The sequence below is a fragment of the Notolabrus celidotus genome, chromosome 15 (genome assembly GCF_009762535.1).
Source record: "Notolabrus celidotus isolate fNotCel1 chromosome 15, fNotCel1.pri, whole genome shotgun sequence".
Taxonomy (NCBI): domain Eukaryota; kingdom Metazoa; phylum Chordata; class Actinopteri; order Labriformes; family Labridae; genus Notolabrus; species Notolabrus celidotus.
In genome coordinates, this window is record NC_048286.1 from 24,231,104 (window position 1) to 24,252,019 (window position 20,916).

General features: G+C 36.5%; 2 protein-coding genes across 3 annotated transcripts; both read right to left on the reverse strand.

Annotated features, from left to right (window-relative positions):
• Window positions 1-5,457: 5,457 nt before the first annotated feature.
• On the reverse strand, window positions 5,458-8,629 carry LOC117826435 (regulator of G-protein signaling 13-like). The gene is made up of 5 exons (XM_034702483.1): window positions 8,078-8,629; window positions 7,908-7,961; window positions 7,758-7,819; window positions 7,491-7,657; window positions 5,458-7,398 (listed from the first exon to the last, which is right to left on the reverse strand). The coding sequence occupies exons 1-5, from the start codon at window positions 8,158-8,160 to the stop codon at window positions 7,213-7,215; spliced, it is 552 nt and encodes a 183-aa protein (XP_034558374.1). The 5' UTR covers window positions 8,161-8,629; the 3' UTR covers window positions 5,458-7,212.
• A 7,203-nt stretch (window positions 8,630-15,832) lies between these two features.
• LOC117826434 (regulator of G-protein signaling 21-like) lies at window positions 15,833-17,984 on the reverse strand. Of its 2 annotated transcripts, XM_034702482.1 has the most exons (5): window positions 17,903-17,917; window positions 17,309-17,560; window positions 16,923-17,002; window positions 16,672-16,838; window positions 15,833-16,394 (listed from the first exon to the last, which is right to left on the reverse strand). In XM_034702482.1, exons 2-5 carry the CDS (start codon window positions 17,506-17,508, stop codon window positions 16,218-16,220), a joined length of 624 nt encoding a protein of 207 aa, XP_034558373.1. In that variant the 5' UTR covers window positions 17,509-17,560; window positions 17,903-17,917; the 3' UTR covers window positions 15,833-16,217. The 2 variants fall into 2 exon arrangements, with proteins under 2 accessions (XP_034558373.1, XP_034558372.1); XM_034702481.1 differs by having other exon boundaries at window positions 17,309-17,984.
• Window positions 17,985-20,916: the final 2,932 nt, after the last annotated feature.

Below are 20,916 nucleotides of genomic sequence, written 5' to 3' on the forward strand. Positions count from 1 at the left end.
CTTTGTAGCACAATAGGTCAACAGGGAATGCCATTTATTTTAAGAGGACCTATAAAACCATTGTGTTGGCCAACTTCAAATTTGAACTCTTGACAGAAGACAGGAAAGTTTGTACCATATTTTGTATACCATGCAATAGATTTCTGGACAGCTCACTCTAAAATTGTTATCAAGGATAGTTTAATTTGCTGGTGGTTCTAAATGAAATGTTATGAAAACGCCAATATCAAGGAGATATCTCTTAAGCACATCCTTGTCAGAAGGATATTCAAATTAAAGTGCTCTGATTGGATAGCTCAAACAAAATGCTACTCCAACAGTTATGTAATGGGAGCTTCAGCTCTGAGTAAGACTGAAAGTGACATGTACTTGCTCTTTTTTCTGTCTCCTTGTTTGGACATCTCATCATGAATGAGACAGCAGAAAGACCAAACCAAACACAAACCGGTACAAACGAGATTGAACTTGAAGTCATCACTGGACTTGATGCACATGAAGTGCACGTGGTTTTCATTGCAATGTGATTTATTTTTAACAGGAAGTAGCTGTAGGAGGGAAAACTTGTAGAATCACATACATCCTCTTTGATGCTAAAATTAACAGCCAAGTTTCAGACATGTTGCTGAACTCAGCGGCTAACATCATTTGTATTTTTAAAGAGGTTAATCCATATAAAAGAGAAAAATATTCACAAGACCCTAATTTGTTAAACATAATTAAGATGGATGTATTTTTTGAATGTACAACAAGGTCTGTATCATACAATGTCATAACCCTTAACCTCAGTGCTGAGGCCTATATACTTATCTGTGATCACATATATTGAGTCTGTAAAATCTATTATTCTACCATCAGAGTTACTAAAATTCATGACGTTTGGCTTTAAACCTGCTCTCTTTTAAGAACTAGTAAACAAAAAAGAAAGAATATTCACCTTCTAAAGGGGACAGTTTGTTTGTTTTTTTTAAGAGGGGTTGTTTAAGGTGTTCGTCCATAGTAAGTGTGTTACCAACATGAGATGTCAGTCAACCCGGCCCTTTGGTTGAGAGACCAACTGCGCAACCAGCACTGAAGCTAGGCTAACAACCACTGCAGATTAACATGATCAAAATACACTGTTTTAGCTGTTGAAGGGGATGACTGAGCTGAAATAACAAACTATACATCCACTGTGGTGTCAGCCAGATGATTTTCACCATCGTCACTAAAAATATATCTCAAACCGAGATGCAGAAATACAAAAATTCACAATACATCAGTGGCTTGCACATGATAAACCTGATTAGCTGATCAGTGCACCGCAGGTGGAGGAACATGAGGATGTTGGGTTGGTCTTTAGTGCAAAATATATTGGCTGAAAATATCCAGAGGCACACTAACAGCAATATTAATGTTTGGGTCTAAGTTTACTAAAATTTGCTGAATTACATTACAATTGCAGAGGTACCCTATCTTCCATTCTGGTTCTGCAGCTGGTTTCTCAACAAAGGGGCTCAGCTGACAAATGACAAGATGATTTAATCCAGCAACACAAAAACCTGAAAATATGGAAAATTTGAAGATACATATAAATGCTAATTTTCCAGAAATAGACAAAAATAAGAAAATATTATAACAAGAGTTTCTCCAACTTTCTCCAACCCCGATAATCAAATCTAAGGTTTAATCTGAAAGTGGAATGACACATTGAATTAACGTACAAACTATTAAACACACTAATTTCTCTATCTTAACTTAAAATACTGCATTTTTCTTATCCCGTTTTGAAAATTATCTGAAAAAGATAAAACTTCATTGTTAAATTTTCTTAATTTGGCTAGAAACTGTGAATGGAACCATATGAATGAACATAGTTCATTATTGAGGTCAATGCTGAGGAAGTAATGTAAACATGAGAACAGAAGTAAAACAGGATATCTAGGTCTGCTTCTTATCTATATTACACAATTACCCAAAGGACACAGATGTTTTCACAGTTATTTAGGCCACAGAAAGACCATAACATCCGCAACTGTTACTGTTTGCTAAATGAACAAAGCTCAAAGTGGGCCATCTCTAATCATCAAGATCCTCTTTTTGAGTCTCTGTAAATTTCTGACTCTCAAGAATTATTCAGTTAACTTTTGTAGCATATGATTCTATGATGTTCTGAATGAAGACGTTGTATAACCCATTTCTTTACGTTAGATTTAAATATAGACGCAAGATTTGCATAGAAGGCTCTGAGTGGTCATTGTGGTGTGTTTTTTTATTCAAAACCAAAAAGAATTTCAAAAAGAAAAATGAAACCACACAAATTGGACCTCCTTTTTTTGCTGTATTGATGTTTTGTCTCAGCAAAACTGGGCCAGTACAATATATCTCAACAGCCACTGGATAGACTGATATGAATTATATGAGCATTTTTGGACCCAACCAAGTGGAACTTTGGTTATCTCCTGACAAATTTGTCCAGAACCACTGGCAGGTTAAATTTCATCTTTTAAATCTCTTCTTAAAACTAACTTTTACCTACTTGCTTTTATGTAATGCTGTCTTATTATTGCATTTATATCCTCTTTCAACGCTTTATCATATCATATTTCTTTTAATTATTCTATTTCAATAATATTCATAATCTCTATTTATTAGCGTATTGATTTGATAGATCTCAATGCTCAATCAATTATTGTTATTTTCTTTTTCATCTCTGTCTTTTTGTATGCTTTTCCCTTTTTCTGTTCTTGTGCTCTGTTATGGCTTTAATTAGGTCATGTTTATCGTAATGTAGTGTATTTTATTAACCTTATTTCATGATGCATTTCTTTTGTTCCAAATTTACTTCTTTTATTTTTTCTTCTCTTCTTAGATTTTTCTGTTTTTGCTTTATGTCACATTTGTTATTCTGTTGAGTTTTCTGAATTTGGTTCTTTATTTCTGCTTGATTGTCTAAGCATTTTGTAAACCCCTGTTTTTTAATGTACCATATAAACAAAGTGATTATTATTATTATTATCATTATTATTATTATTATTATTATTATTATTATTATTATTATTATTATTATTATTATACCATATCTCACAGTGTCATTGTATCATAACGCAGTGCAATGCAACACAATGTAACGTAACTTTACTTAACTTAACGCAACATAACGTGATGTGAAGTGACGTTATATAACCCAAGGTAATGTAACCTTTTGAACCCTATCACAAATTATCATATCGTAATGCATTGTAAGGTAACATGTGAACACAGCAAAGACTATTCATGCAGAACATTGGAGCTTGCTAGCATTCTAATGATAGCTTGAAGTGACACTGTGCTGGAGTAGTATTCACCTTTGTTTTTCTAAATGAGCTGCGTTGTTATAGCAAAGCCTTTTGTAAACCTCATTCTTTTTTGGGCAGCATCACAGTTGTCCAGTCAATTCCTGTAAATAGCTCATGCTATTAAAAAAAATGGCTTCTGTGCCATGACACATATGGCTGGGGAAAATATCACAATGCAATGCCTATCTAAGATAGTAGATTCCTTTTACATTATTAATCTGTCATAGTATGTGTCCAACATTGTGTGACAAAAACTTCCTGTTTCTTAGACGTGACCTCATTTTGTTTCTGTGGCTTCTTATGGTCATATGACTTTATGGGTATCACAAGATCATCATCCACATAGCAGTGCAAATGAGGAAATGATGACCAGTCAGGTGGTCTGTCTACATCATTGAAACGCTTCAGCTGTATCTGAGTTAAAAATATATATATATCTAAAAGACATGAGTGAGAAATAACAAAGATGATCTCATTTCCCTGAAAGCTTATTTGGCAAAAACATGGAATTACTCAGATGCTTTTATACAGAATGTTTCTTCTCAATTCTTCTCTAAAAGCACAAAGGCATTCGTTCTTGTGTATACTCATCTGTGTCCTTGGGTGTGTGCTCATTCACACACAAAGATGCATGAGTGAGCTTATTAGAGGATGTGGTAGAGCAGTTGGGTCTGAACACTTCTTCCTAATTTCTGTAACCTTTAACAAATTGAGATGTGATGGGTTTCTATTGCTGAACTTCTCTTTTAGACCTGCTTCTATTATGTAAAAGCAGATTGGGTTATAAACCTTTATGCTACATGGAAAAGCTCTTCAAAGGATGTCATCTGATTTTCCATTGATTTGTAGAGGGCCTCACACTAAAACAAAGGCTGAATGAATCAAAAGGTGATTGAATTGCCTGAAAATATTTCAAAAGCATGGAAGGTCAGTGGCACACAAACACTGAAGTGTGTGCTTTGTGGGTGTTGGTGTTATTCAACAACCTCATGTCTTACTAGTTGGCCCTATTTTTCTGCAGTCCCATCAGTCCCATGTCCCTCAAACGTATGCTGTATTCCTAGCCAAACGGTTTCACAGAATTTGGAGAAACATGTGCTTAAAATCAATCACATGAAATCTTAGTAATTTTGATTTCACCCATGAATTGTCACTAGCTTACTTTGTTAGTTTATTCCCCCATTGTGTTAAATACTCTACTCTGATTGGTACATTTTCCATAGCAACGGTCGGTTATTTTTTGACAGCACACCAATGGATACAACTCTAAACACAAACTGTGACAGGCTGGTAAAACAAAGAAGAAGAAAATAGCAGAAAGAGGGCAGAAGAAGTTCAAGACACTAAAACTGTTTAGGCTACTGCAGTGGAATCTACAAAACAGAAGATGGCACATGAAAAAAACACTCAATGGGACACAGTATGATACAGCAGTAGTTTCATGACTAGTGATGGGAATTTCGGCTCTTTCTAGAGAGCCGGTTCTTTTGGCTCGGCTCACTACAAAGAGCCGGCTCTTTCGGCTCCCAAGTGGCTCCTCAGATTTTTTCTTGTTAAAATGAATATATTAGCTAAAATAATGTAAAATGATATGTAAAATGAGTCACTAATGTAAAAAAAACCATACATTATATCAAATGTGTATTATTTATAAGGCTTTATTTATATACAACATGGAGCAGAGTGCTACAAAAATTAAATTATAAAGTACAAAAACAAGACCGATCTCAATGAGACAAAAAGGTCCAATTTCTGATTGCCTGCATATTATTTATAAACTTTTAAACACCTTCATTAACAGCAGGTTCCCTTGACTGTCTTTATTCTTCCAATTGCAATTTGCTGACCTCTTGGCCAGGTCACCCTCGTGAAAGAGATCAATGGGTTTTACCTGGTTAAATAAAGGTTAAAAAAAAAAAATTGCACTGATCAGGACTGATACATGGAATGGAAAGTGACAGGTTCTGAGAGAAAAGCATCTGAAATGTTTTTAAACTGGTATAATGTGGGCAATAACAGCTAAGTTGGCTCATTCTGAGCAGGCCGCAGAGTTAACAAATACAATGGGCACAGCTCAAACTGTGAGTGTAACAGTCATGTTTCTATTTTATAAATCATTAAAATAATTTCCAAATCAAAGTGGTTTAAAATTATTGATTTATTAAGTAAGTAGTATAATACATGAGATATTGCATGGGGAGTGGTCGCTATACGGTATATGAACAGAACCCCAACAGGGTGCTGCTCCATTCCACTCTAACAACCCACTCGCCAGTGTAAGCACATGGACACTAGGTAAGACTGCTATCATGGCATAAGATATTATGTTATTGCATGGTTAAACAAATGAGATAGGTGCAGGTAACTTGACCACTTCAATCATTTTAAAGATCATTTTAAGTACTATGGTTAAAACCAAATACTAATATTTAACAGTGTATTACTTGGCCATTTAAGAGTATACTATCTCGTTTGAATTGGCACCCAAATAATCATGGAGTGTGATGGGCTGCAAGGGATGCACCTGATGCATCTTTTGCAGCTCAGAAAAAGTAGGACCCAATTGTTGGCCGCATTTGAAGTAGTCTACAAAACTGGGACTGCCTTCGATGGGCTGCTGTGATGCAATCTGCCTTCAAATGCACCTTTACAAGGATACAACTCCTGTATTGGGACACATCCAGTATCATCTCTCACATAAATGCAAAAACCAGCTTCAGCAATACTGGAAGGGGACTTCTTGACCTAATCCTAGAGCCATACTAGCTCTTTTCAGACTTCTAACCTATAGCTAACCTGCTGCTGACTAGTTTGACATGGACTGTACCAATACAAGAGTGATACCAATCCTCTCATGTAATGTTTTGCAAGACAATTAATGAGAATGTTTCCTACAATTTTAAACTTTACCCATTTAATAAACTTTTGACTAAACAACTTTCACCAACACATAATGAAACATGTGGCCTGGTAAAAACCCTGGTGAACTTTGTACTGTATTTATCACTTTTCAAGACCCTGAGTTCAAAATAAAGTTACTATGAATAAAAATGTCAAAGAACAATAACATATTTACTGATAAATGGTGACTTTTTCTCTAAATTTTCTTCCTGATTCATGAGATGCTGTGAGACCTGAGGTCATTTGTGGCTCATTTTTGATAAGGACACATTTGAGTAATTGCAGCGCTTTTCATTGAAAATATTTTTCCCAACAGATTTCAACAAAATCATATAATTTATTATCAAATATGTACAAATAAATTCAAATATTCACATGCAGAACCTTTAGACAAACTTTGAAACACAGTTTAATAGTAGCTTATAACAAACTTATAAGTGGGACTTAGTATGTAGGCTAATGCGCAGTACTGATGTCATACTGAGAAACTGCAAAAAACATCCCATAAGATAGCACTTCTGATGTAGACCATTGCTTTAGTGAGATAACAATAAGATTGAGACTCAGTGCAAATGTAAATCCCGGAGTGTGCACATGCATCTTGGGTGTTGTATGCACCACATCCACTTCCTGGCATCTCTTGCAGAAAGTCCCTGACATCTTTGTTTCATTGTTGTAGTCTCTCTGGAAAGTCCTTTTCTTTACAGCAGCTTTAACAGCAACCGCTGTTGGTTCATGTACAAATGTAGCCCTCTTTTGGCTCATTATTTTCCCTTATACCAGCTGGCTGTGAACAAACTGTTTGGCATTGAACAGAGGAGCATTTCCTCTTAAACCCAGCAATAAAGCATAATGTCTAGATGAAGACATTGAAGTGCGTTTTGCATTTAAGAGTAGTCTCAGGATAGGGAAACACAATCCAGGTTGTGTCGTATAGTCCGTGCTCAGCTTCACAGTCAAGCTTCTACAAACATAATACCTGTGGTACCTGTTATCTTTAAATCTTTGTTGATTCTGATGTTGAGTCCAGTAAAGCTCGATAGATGTCAGACTTCAGGAAACGTGGGTAAGAGTCTCTCTCCATCAGCCCGTAGACAATCCTCTGGGCATCATTAAAGCACATGGGGGTGGGCGCCTTCATATTCCCCCTGATCAGATCTCTGGTCTTGTGATCAATGTTGATCTGAAACAAAGGGAGAAAAGTAAGGACAATAAGTTACAGGGTAAAGCAGAGGTGTTACTTTAAATGTGTCTAATAAACACTACTGTGCATACCTCTCTAACAGCCTCAGCTTGAATGTAGCGTTTGAAGATCTTTTTGGCCCTGGAGGGCATCCTGAAGGAAGACCTGATCTTCTTATAGTCTTCACACACCATCCAGAACTCAATGTTTTCATCACTGAACTCAGTTTTTAAGAAGGCCTGGAATATCTTCACTCCATCTACACGGACACAAAAATCACCAACCGTTAGAATGCAGCGTCAAAAAACTGACAATAAAACTACAAAAATAAATACTTTAACACATATTATCTGACTTACATTTCGATGACAGGAGTCTCTCTAATGAGTGTGACCACTGGGACATCTCCTCAAAACAAAGCCTGTAAAATAAATATGAGTTGTCAGTCACATTTGCAACAAATAGGTTTGACATTGAAATGTAAAATGGAGACATTTGTCTTCGCTTACCCCTCTGTGTTTATGGCTTGAGATTTTCTACGCTGCAGTTGAGACTTCAGATTTCTTGAGAAAAAAAAACACAAATCAACAAGGTTTAATTCACCAACATATTCTTCCTTTACTAATAGCTTGATCAGAAATCCAAACAGGAGATAAAATGCATATAAAACAATGTTTACCTGTCTTTTCCATTCATCTTGCTAGCGGTGTCTATGGTGGGGTGCCGCAGATCCTGTGGTGGTGATGTAACAAGGCTTGGCATCACGATAATGCTTTGTTCCTGTATAACTGTCTGAGTTTGTTGCCTTTTTCTGTTTGACAACCCCGCTCACAGGGTGACAACTTATATACCGACAGCAGAAGTTTGAAATGAGCTGGGTGATCATCGTCACAGCATCAGTCTGAGCCAACCGCAGAAAAAAGAGGAAGCTGCAAATGACGCAAACTTGCACTGACTGCTGCTATAGTTGTTTCTATATCTGTATTGTATTTAGGTCTGCATGTTGACATGTCTGCTCATGCAAATGACGAGGCAGTGGAACATGTTCAGCTGATAGGCAAATGTCTTGTTTTCTGTTCCTGGACACAGAATACTGTTTCATGTTTTAGAACACATTTGTACTGAGAGTGATTCAGCATTAATCAAGTCAGTTTCAGGTCGAACAGGTGTTGATGTAAACGTGAGACACTTTTCTGAAAGACTGTCAGTGGGAGCAACACTGTCTTAATAAAGTCTATGGACTTTCTGTCTCTTAAAGAAGAAAATACACATTATTCTTTTAATTAAATTAAAGTTTAACTCACCAGTAACAAAATGTTTCCCTCGCAAAGCAATATACCAAGTGGTTTAGCTGCTATATTCTTACTCAATCACATATGACAATTATCTTCTGGTTGCTAAATGTTAGTAAGCTAACCTTTAGAGAAAACTACTTTTGTTTTGAAGTGAAATGTTTATGGTTCTTGATTTGTGTACAGAGTATTATAAAAAGATAAATAATCACGTAACAACTGTGTGACCAAGGCTGCTGTGAAGCTACGCCTAGTAGCAGTTTGATTAGTTAAGCTAGCGACTGTTAGCAAGGACAACAGTTAGCTTGACTCTGTCCAAAGCGAGTGAAGTCCACCATCACCTCCCCCTCATCAATCTCTTAACAAAATGTCTCAATGTTTTCCTTTGAATTAGACACGTCGGTCAGTTTACAAGCTAATGAGCTAATAATCTCTCACTTCAATATGTCATACTTTTTAACTTTTTTTTACTTCAAGCTCCTGAGAGGAAGTTAGAAAACAGACTGGCATGAAGAGTGACTACTTCTTTTTACTTCTTTAAATTTTTTGATACTTCTGGCAGGAGTAGATGTTAGGTGACAAAATCGATAGGTTACAAAAGAACATTCATGTATTTATACATACCTAATTATATCTATCCAATTTAGTTTTGTCACTCCACTAACACATCATCATCTGAGTCCCTAAGCATGACACACTCCTTCAACTTGTCTGTTCCCACGCTGTGTGGACACACACTTGACTTGTTGTCATATATCCGCTACCAACATCCAATCCTAAGACGCATATCTGAAATCTTCTTTGTCTCTTTCTCAAAATGACTTGTCACATATTATATCATAAGTAATGACTGTTTGTTTCAATGTTATAGCTTGTATTGGATAGTAATAGTTATTTTTTGTACTGCAGATTAAAGTTTTTACATTAAAGGCTCACAATTGTAGGGCTAAAAGAGTTAGAACTGATTGAAGTTAGATTAGTACTTTTTAAATAGAAGTTTTCCATAGTGGATTGAGTTTGATATCAATGGGTTTAACTTTTGTGGGGATTTGCACTCCTCAAATAAAAAAATGGATTGAATGCTGTTTGATCTGACCACCTTTACAACACCATCGACCGAGAACCACAAGCACTCTCAATTCTTGGTTGATGCTGTAACACCCCCCAAACACACTCAGACTTCCTGTTTTTATGTTGACAGGAAGTTGTGACAAAAGAAAAGCATTTACCTTTCGTCTGAAAAGTTCTGTGGAAGCTTCAAAAGTTTTCAAAAAGAACTAGAGACTCAAGGGTTATAATCGTGAAAGGTGTGGTTCCTGTAAGCTTCAGTTATGTAACAGTAGTGTTGTTAGCACTCTAGATCTTAAGTTAAAATATGACTGATACGTTTCCCTCATTTATTCCAGTAACCAAGCTGCTCTTTGATATGTGCTGTACTGTATTCAGCACTTCTTTGTTATTCAGTTGAAAAGTAAAGGACTTACTCTACCTTATTATCTCTTTACTGTCATGGGCCTCCTTGACTTTAACTACTACATCTGTGAATATCAGTCTTGCTTATATTACCTTTATTATTATTGTTAGTCTTAATCTGCTTGACTCTTAGCTGCTATAATTAACAATATTTTCCACTATAGCATCATTATTGAAGCTGATAATGGTAGAAATAGACCTGTTGACTCCAATAGCCACATTCATTATTATAAGTATCATTTGGCAAAAGTCTGTATTGCCGGTTGTTGTTGTTGTTTTTGTTGTATCTGAATCTTCCTCTATCCCACCTTCTCAGCCCACACTGCTGTGGCAGATCGTCTGGTTCTGCTCAAGGCTTCGGCCTGTTTTTCCATATCACCAAATGTAACAGTGTTCCTCGTGGGCTTGTGAATCAGGGGAAACCCACTCAGTTCATTCTGCTTCTGTAAACTATTGTGTGCCGACAGTAAATTATTTCAGGGAATCACCTGAGTCTTTAGATAAGCCTTGAAAAATGAAAAAATGTGTGCTAACAGTGTGATAGCTGCTGCAAGTTACAGGAAATCAACTTCATAGAATAACACCCTTTATTTGGTAAAGGGGCAATCTGCCTCTGAAAACAAGAAAATTTGAATCCAGGATATAAAATACTAGAAGTATTCAAATATTTCTTGTGGACTGATGCACTTTCCACTCAGACAGTAAAGTGTGCCAGTTTCCTTAAATTGAGGTCTAGATTAATGTTAACCAATGCATTGGTTACCCACAAATGATTATGTCAGTGCTGAAGCAGATTTTTATTCACCTTATGACCACATGTTAAAAAAGCTGTTAGATAACAACAGAAACAAATTTAGGTTTTGAGTGTATTTGTTGTATTTCTAAAGGCACTCTAAGGGGCTCACCAAAGTCTCACTCGTACACTAATTCATCTTCATGACCATGACCCTTGAAAATTGCTGAGTTTATATGCAGCACCCACCTCATCTTTAGTAATCTAACTAATTGCAATAAATCTGAGTTTACAACGTTTCGTCATTAAGTCATAGTTAATAATTGAACATAGAAACAAATCAATCCATCACCTTAACACCATGCATCCTGAAAAATACTGTCAATATTAAAATTTCAAGATAAATTAAGATCTGTGTTCCATTCATTTGCTTCCACAACAAACGCAGTCTTTGGCTTTACTACCGATCTCGTTCAAAGGGGTCACCAGAATCAACACAACATGAAAGTTCCTCACAGAGCCTTTAAGAATATAAATATAACAGTTTTATGTTATGTTGTGACCCCTGATCTTTCATTCATCCAGTCATTGTTGAATCTTTATATGTCTTATTTTACTGTGATAATGCGTTTGGGGACTTAATTCCATAGAGGTAACACTTTAAAGTCTCTGAAAAGATCATGTTCATACTGTTGTGAAACCAATGAATAGATTGCATGGCAACACATTGCACTGTGTACTAAGTGACAAATTCTGCAGGAAATTATGATAAGAATCTGTAATCTGAAACTGTTACACCTAAATATGTATTTAGAAAAAAGAATGGCCCTTTAAAAATATACTCTAGAATGTTTTATTTTATATAACATCCTCAAGTATTACTCTAAACTAATACTTATTGAGAGTTAATGTCTACAGTTCTTGCTAAAGTTTGTTTAAACAAGCTTAATAAGGTGAACAAGCAGCAGCACTGATCAATGTAGAGACATAAATGTGCATACGCTCAAAATGCACCAAAGTCAAGGATTCAAATATTCTGGATGATTTTTGTGACCGTTTTTATGTCAGATGTTAACATAGTGTGCTCTAGTGCAGCTGTTGCTGTCTCACAGTGGTGCATAAACTGTCATCTCAAACGTTTTCTTTATCAGTTGTAACACCCATCTGTGTTTCCTCCAGAAACTGAAAGAATAACTCTCCTGTTTCTCCCTTTTTAATGTCCTCCTGTCTCTTACAGACTGTATCTACAGCAATGTTCTGTACTACATAACATTACACAACATAACTACCATGGCAGATTTACACTGTGGTTTTAAAATGCACCTTTTATTCGTACAGTACTAATTCAAACTGTCTCCCCACAGAGAGGTGAGAGCAACCAGAGTCGCCTAAGCAGGAGGAAGTTGCGGTGAGCTGTCACAGTGCAAAAACTGAATGTTAAACATCAACTCTTAAAATAATTCTGAACATTCATTCACACCCCCAACATAAACAGAACAAAGTGTTCATCTACCACCCTGTCATATGGAGAAACCCTGCTGTGCCTATTTCCTCTTCCCAAACACAAGAACACAACAAAGCATAGAGATGTTGGAGTTTGAATGTACAAAAAGGAACAGTGAAGCAGTAAATTTAAATCTGAAGTGCCAAGTTATTTTCCTTTGATGTTCATAACATTGTGCCTTAAAGTTGTCAGCTTGACTACCTGCCTTATTTTTCTCTCCTATTATTTGCATGCATTTTACATACATGATATATAAGCTTGTAAAACCCCTCATGTCCTCACTTACAATGAGACACAAACTAATACAAACAGAGAAAAGTATCTCACATGATATAATTCTACCTCAAACTTTGCACAACACAGCGTGCACTAATCTTCCTTTCAGGGGAGATTTAGATAAAGGACAATGAGTTTACTCTGAAAGATTCTCTCTATCAGATTTGACTCAAAGTGTTTTTATGGTGAATGAACTCTGCAGCATCAAATCAACTGAATTGCCACAGAAAGTTCACTCCTACCCGCCTATGCGTGTCTGGCTTTCTGATAAATTTATCTCCAGACGGTTGTCATACACTTCCTCTGAACACTGTGCTCGGCGCACAAACCTCCTGTAAGTGTTACAGGAACCCAACGTACAGTTACAGGAAGTGTGCAGCTTCTGTCCTCTTGTTTGATGAATAATGTGATGTGAAGGCCTCTGTTGCCATCTGGTGTTTTTTTTAGCCAATGGCCTTAATCAACTCAACTCAACTCAACTTTATTTGTATAGCACCTTTCATACATACAAGCATGTAGCCTGAAGTGCTTCACAAAAGAACAGAGAGACAGAAAACAACAGAGAGAGGGTAAAATAATGAAAGGCATCATCATGAAAAATACTTAAAAAAAAAAAATACAATAAAATTAATAAAATTGATACAATAAATAATGGTATAAAGAAAAATTAAAAATCAGTTAAAGTTAAAATGATCAGATAAACACAAGCAATAAACAGATAGACTAAATAAATGTTGTTGTTATAATAATAATAATAATAATAATAATAATAATAATAATAATAATAATAATAATAATAATAATAATAATGATAACAATAATAATAGTTCACTTTTGAAAACACCCAGAGAGCTTGTTGTTTTGATGTCCAGGGGCAGAGAGTTCCAAAGTTTTGGTGCATAAAAACAGAAAGCTCTCTGGCCAGTGCTTGTGTGAGACACAACATTTAAAAGAATCAAGGATGACACAAAACACCTCAACAAAAAAGGGGATTTGCAAGCTATTTATCTTAAACTCATTTTTAAAAGTTATGGTAAACTGTCAAAATTAATATCATCTCCAGACAAGAAAAACTAATGTTCTGTTAGGTTACATATCTATACTTAAAAGTACAGTGTGTAGTATTTGGCAGCATTTAGAGGTACAGACTTGGTAGAAATGGAATATAATAGTCACAATCTTTTGCTAACTCAGAATGAGGAGTGGGACCGCATCCATGAAGGCTGCCATCTTGCACCGCCAAGTTTTTTTGTTCTTGATTGCAAAAATAGATCAAAGACAAATTAGATAAATAGAAGTCATTGGTGGTAAAAACTTTACATATGGAGGATCATACTTATCATGCATAACAAGAGCTTCTCATCATAAAAGGCCACTGTCGCTTCACCAATGGGAGGGGCGAGCAAGGGAGTGTTTCGATCTAGAATTTGACCAATATTCACATTACTACACACTGTACCTTTAAATAACCACCAAGAACAAACCTGGATCTAACATTTGTTCACAATACACAGCAAAGCCATTTACCTCTAGCAAATAAGATTAACAAAGGCCTTCAAACTATCACTTGCCAATCCCTTTAAGCTGGTGAACATACAGTATCTGTGCTGTTTTTGTAATCACAGAAACATTAAATGGATTCTTAGTTTCTTTTTTTGATCTTTTGTCTCATTCTTCAATTAACTTTTTTGTTTTTGGATGTTTTAAATTGTTTTCTCTTCTTCATCATGGAAGGTTGATTTGTTATGTCATTAAAAAGTTGTTAAGTGTGGGGGGTGTGTTTATATTTTTTTGACTGGGGTGGCCCATCTGGTACCCTGACTTATGGAGGGTTGCGTACTATAAAGGAGTGTGCGCACATGCCTAAACAGACTACTTATCATTTCTGTCTCCAAGAACCAAAGCTCCAAGGTATCATACAAAAGTTAAATTCCTACCTACATCGTAGTACTTCAAGCTCTACTCGTATTTCCATACAGGTATCTTGGTATTTTAATGGATGAATCTCTCTTTCACACTTCATATTCAGCAGCTGTTAAAAAGATTAAAAGTGAAACTGGGATTTTTTTTTAGAATCAAATCCTGCCTGTCTCTTGAGTCCAAAAAGAGGCTGGTATCTATTACTGTGCTGGACTTTGATGATATTTTGTGTATGCACACCCCCTCACAAAGCTTACATGTTCTGGACATTGTGTATCATGATGAAGCATTGAGGGTCATTACTAATAGTAAAGCTCTCATTCATCACTGTTTTGCTTCATGAACTCCCTGGTTGGTCTCCTGCAGACTACTACCCGGACATTCTAGTTTATCCAAGTCTAGTTTAGGTCTGCTTCCTTCATACCTTTGATCTGTATCATACAGAAGAGAGCAGAGCTTATAATCTTCAGTCCTAGGACCTTATTTTATTGAATGTCTCACTGGTCCAAACTGAACTGGAGAAAAAGACGTAAAGCTTTATTATCAGAGACATGTATTTTGAATTATGGTTGTGTATGGCTGCTCATTGTTGGTCAGAAACTTTAACAGTGATCCGGCCTGTCAATGTGTATTTTGTCCTGGTTAAAAAAAGATGACTTAAATAAAAATAAATAAATAAATAACAAACAAAGGTAAGATCGTGGCAACATATCATTCTTCCGTGCTTCGTCCTCTAAAGACTCGTCATACACAATGAAAAAAGTAACATTTTAACGCGTCAAAAGTTTTTGTTTTTTTTCCAAGTTCTAAATCAAAACCTCATGAGGGCGACTAGCAGCTTGATGCAACACCAGCCACAAGGTTTATTGGAGCACAAGTCCCACCCACGAGCAATCAGCCTTTATAGTTATAGTGGGATTAAGGGGCGGCACCAGTGGTGGTCAATCAGATTGTCAAGGAGGGCAGTGCCACCCCATGCCATTTTGTGACACACCCCTGTTTACGCATATTTATTTGCCTGCACTGAATAAAAAAAAGTAGATTTGCATCACATTCAAAGTAACCGCACCCGAATGTCATTCAGCCAATTATATTTAACAGTAGGATTTAAAAAACAGTCCTTTAAATAAATAAATGTAGAACATTTAAACCTTTGACAGAAAACAAAACAAGGCAGGATTTGTAAGAATGTACTCATGTATTTATTAGTATTAAAGCTGAATTTCTCAGAGCGAAAGAGGATTTATAATTTGCTAAATCAATTACATGATAATACTTTACAATGAAAGAGATTCTTTTTACTACCCTCATGAGGGAAAAGGAAAAAATAGACAATCAGGGAAGAATTATGTGCACATTCTCTCTTGAGACTTATTTTTTAACTTAACATAATTGAAGAGATAAATTATAATACAAACCAGAAATTATCTGAGCTGTATCTGTCTGAATCACACAGGCTGAAAAAAAACTATCACTGCTACACTTAGGAGCTGGACTGTCTTGCATGAACTTGTTATCCACATTGAAATCAAAGCGTGCTACAGTAGATCAGAGTTGGAGAGAAGTTTTTTTTTTTTTTTTTTCATGAGCCTTTGGTGAGAGGCTGCCAGTTTTAAAACAGTCACCTTGAATCACCTCGCCTCAGGAGTCCCTGATAGATGTCGGATTTTAGGAACCGCGGGTAGCAATCCCTGGCCATCAGACTGTAGATGAGCTTCTGTGCCGTATCAAACGAAGTCAGGGTCGGCTGGGAGATGTTCTTTGTAATGCTTTCTCTGGTACCGCAATCTATGTTGATCTGAAATCAAACAGGATAGCCCAGGGGTGTCTTATGGCAACTCTTTTTTACTATCATTCACTGTAATGATCAGACAGGAAACAACTCGTGTGCAGTTAAAAAGAAAGTTTGCGGTTTTATCTGCACAGAATGCACAAATGTACAGCTTTATGGTTGTCACTTCATCACTATGGGCCTGCCAAATGCAGATGATAACCCTCCAAGGGGCTTTTTTTCATTATTTGCAGTATATAATGCAAACAAAATCTTGTTACTTTGTTTAGCCTGCAGTTTTTACCTGTTTGGGTGCCTCTGTTTGGACAAACTCTGAGTAGATCCTGTTCGCAGATGAGATCATCTCAGGGACCGTCTTTGTTTTTTTGTACTCCTCACAGGCGAGCCAAAACAGGATGTTCTCCTCGCTGTACTCAGACTTCAGGAACTCCCGAAAAGCTATCTGTCCAGCTAAAAAAATCAAACATGACATCAAGCAGGGAGCAAACGCATATACAGTTGAACATATGCAAAAGTAAAATTGAAAGACTTTACCTTTACAACTGAGCAGTCTGTCCACAGACTCGCTCCAAGTCTCAACATCCCCCAGAGGATCCTTGGGGAAGCAACACAATCTACCCTTGAAAAGAGCATCGAGATCTATCACTAGCCCAGTAATCTGTGACGTGCATATCACACTGCAAGGCCAAACGATCAATCATTCAAAGTATCTAATATGTTGGGAGACAAATTCAAACACTGTTTTATCCTCTGTTAAACACCTTACAGCAACCTACAAGCTCCTTCAGAAATCAAGACACTAATACGAGGTGAGACTTACAGTGAGTGAAAAACTCCTTGGTATTTTCCACATGGCTGCTGTAAGATGTTGTTTGATGAAAAATGGTAAAGGCCCAATAATCAAATATGCAGTAACTCACTTTATCGCCATCTCCTCGTCCTCTACGAAGGGAGACAGAGATAAGGTCCTGCCAGTCTGAAGATGGAGTTGTGATTGTTTGGAGACGAGGGAGTCAAGTGACTGAACAAATCTAAATGACCCCCACCCAACATACATGGAATATATGGAAATCTGTATGCAAAGTGTTGATGTCGGGAGAGACTGGGCATCCTTCCTCATCTGTGGCACCTCGAGGAGAGGAGAGCTGGGCTGTGATTTAAGCTGACCGCACCTGTTGTCCAAAACAGGCATCATTATGAACATTTATGTGGCAATATGAAAGAGGCAGAGGATTTATACTACAAGATACAGAGCTAAATAAGGATTCTTTATTTAAGATTATTGAACACCTTATTTTGTCATCACACAGTTGGAGCTAAAAGCTGCTTTCTCTGAGTATGATGAGAAATGTGGGTACATAATGACCTGCGGTGGTAGAACACCACATATCAAAGTCAGAATAAGATTTAACTACAGTAATGAACAATGGTCAGGAAGCTCTGCGAAGGATCCCGACCATAAACAAATAGCCATAAACAAATTCACTATTAAGGAAAAAGCTTCGTCATCCTACCATTTGCATATCTGCTGTGCTCCTTATTTAACAAGGTGGCTAAACAAGAAACAAGCACTGATTAATATGCATGTTATGGCGCCCTCAGTCCACGTACATGATCAGTGGTACTTAAAAACAGAAAGTCTGTGTTTTAAATGTTTGCATGTTCTTTGATTAGATGGCATCTGATGCAGATATAAACTTACCTCTGGCCTCAAAAACAGTAAAGATGTTTAAAAAAATATTTTTATCACTTGACTAGCTAAAAAAATTAAGCCAAACTGGAGGAGCCCAAAACTGTAGTTCATAAAATTGCCACTTGATACTGGCACCAAAAGCTAAACAATCCCTGTTAGGCCCCAATATCAAAATGATTCACTTTACAGCTGAATTTAACGTGCTTACAGCCCAGTTACAACAAATACTTGCTTAGGTTATTAATGGTTTCTGTTGTGAAATGTTGTTTGCTTTCGCCTGCTAACTAACAATGAAAGATAATGAGACACTGTGGTAACATTTCATAAAACAGATGCTTTATTTACTGAGTGCTTCCAACTCAACACTGTCCTTTTTACATAAAAGAGATCAACAACAGCCTCTTGAACCAGAGCTTATCAGGACTTAATGCTTTATACTGAAACTTAACAGCCCATGAACAACATTAGCAGCACTGACACATCCTCAAACTTTTCTTAAAGACACTTCTCAAAACACTTCGCAAACCTGTCTTAGTTTCCAAATGTGAAGGCTCAGCTGGACCACATGGGTGGACTTTGAGGCCTTTTGAATGACAAGTTGCAAAAAGGACTGAAAAAAAATGAAACAGTTGCTTTGCCAGAATTTAGTTTGGCTGACTATTCAAGGCAATTTTAGCCATTAGCCCAGTATAACATATCTGAGGCCTACGGGAGGGAGTTTTTCTTACCTCAGTTTTTTTTTTTATTATTATTTTGGGGCTTTTAGCTTTTATTGAACAGGACAGGCGGAAAAGACAGGAGATACATTGCTGTTTGCGTTTTTCTCCTCACTGATCTTAAATAGCTCAGTGTCAAAGCCTCCATTCATCCTAGTATGTTAGAGAGCATATGGAGTAAGATGTTTCACAGGTTCGATCAACTGTAAATTATCAAAGATGACAAGGTAGTTGAGTGTGATTAACTTTTATCTTTGTGTAATGAGCTTACCATACCATTGTAGATCAGTGGGGACAGCACAGCAACATTGCACTGGTGGAATAGTCTTGGCTAGCTTACAGAAGTAAGGTAAGGAATCAAGATATTATACAGGTTAGAGTGTTAAAAAGGTGAACTATGAACATGTCGTGACCAGTAGTGACTAAAATGTCATACATTTTAATTGTCTAAAACTAGACCAAAACTATAAAGAAAAATGACAAAATTGTGTCTAGGACTAAAAATCATTTTGACCATATGTAATATAAAATAGCTGCCAAGATAAACACTGTACAGTATGTGATCTCAAACATATGTATTGGATTCAATTGTGATAATGAAAATAGAAATGTTGAGCTGTCACAATTCTACCTTAGGGGGTATAATGGTATGAACCAAATTGCAGAGCATTTCATCCAATACAAATATGAAGCCTCACTTAAAGGATAAATTTAATTTATATGACAGTGCTATAGGAAAAAAAGGAGGAGGGTCCCAGAATTTTAACTTTTAAGAGACAATGCATGTCTTCAAAAATGTTCTTATATGTCTAGTAGTTGTTCAAATAAGCCCCATTTTACATTAAACTTTGACTTGCTGGTGACACTACAGGTAAAATCACAACATTTATTTTGAAGCATCTTCTGGGGACAATGAATATCTTCAAAATTTCTCATACCAATCCATTTAAAAGTATCGAAATGTTCAGGAACAAAAATATTTTTTTGGGGAATGCAAATATCTTTACAAAATGTAATTGTAATCCAGTTATTTACTTAGATATTATGCTTTAAAATAGCTTTGTTTGTGTTTGGCCTGATAACAAAAAATAAACATCAGGATACAAATTAAGTTTATTTTTCTTCCACTTATTAAAATTTAGATTTTACAGTGATGAATGTTTGAAGTCAGAAGCTGTATTCACTGTATAGCTTTGTTTATTCTGTTCCTTTCAAAACCATTCAAAGGTTGTTCAATGTTTATGAATTCAGTTAAAAAACATATGTAGTGAATACACCAGAGTGTACAGCAGGCTTAACTTTCCTCAGTACTTTTGCCCTAAAGGTTATGAAAGAATTGACATGCTGTTTGATTTCATGTTGTTGTGATTTAAAATAGATCCACAAGAGACAGATATTTCTGACTTGGAACTGCAGCAGCAGAGAACAGCATCACTCAGTCATGTGATCATGAGCTATATGTGGAGGACTGTGTGTCGCTCCTTTGCATCTGTCAGCTGTATGCCGGTCGTGTCAAACTGTGAATCGTAATACATATGTCATAATTAGTATGTCTGGTGCATTTTAACCTGTCCTGACCTTTCTGACCACCCGTGGAGACGCACTGGGTCCAAACAAACCAAGAATGTAAATCACAGCAGGTGATGGAAAACACCCAGGCTGCCCCTATTTGCATGTGTGGAGATGCACCAGGTCTGGGAATTTGTTTTTCAAAAAAGGCACGGCAAAGGAAACCGATGAGGACGAGGAGTGCTGTCTTTGAATGTTTAAGATGCTTTGTCCTCTTGTGATTTGGACGTTTATGTTCTTCAAGTGAAAGACATTTAATGACATAAAAAAATCAAGCATTTTCAAAGTCAATTCTCACATCTACACTGAAATGTGCTGTGTGTAACAACTGAACATACTTCAGCCAAATGCAGTTTTTTCCACCATACACAGGGGGGCACTCTAATCCTCCCTTCTCTTCCTAACTCTTTTTTTTGTAAATGCATCAGTGTTCGTCTTTCTCAGTAACTGACTGTGTTGAATGTGTCTTGCCTCTTCATTGTTAGTCCATTTCTTGGAACATGCTGCATGACCAAGAATGCAACGTGAGGATGCGAGTGGTGTACAGGAG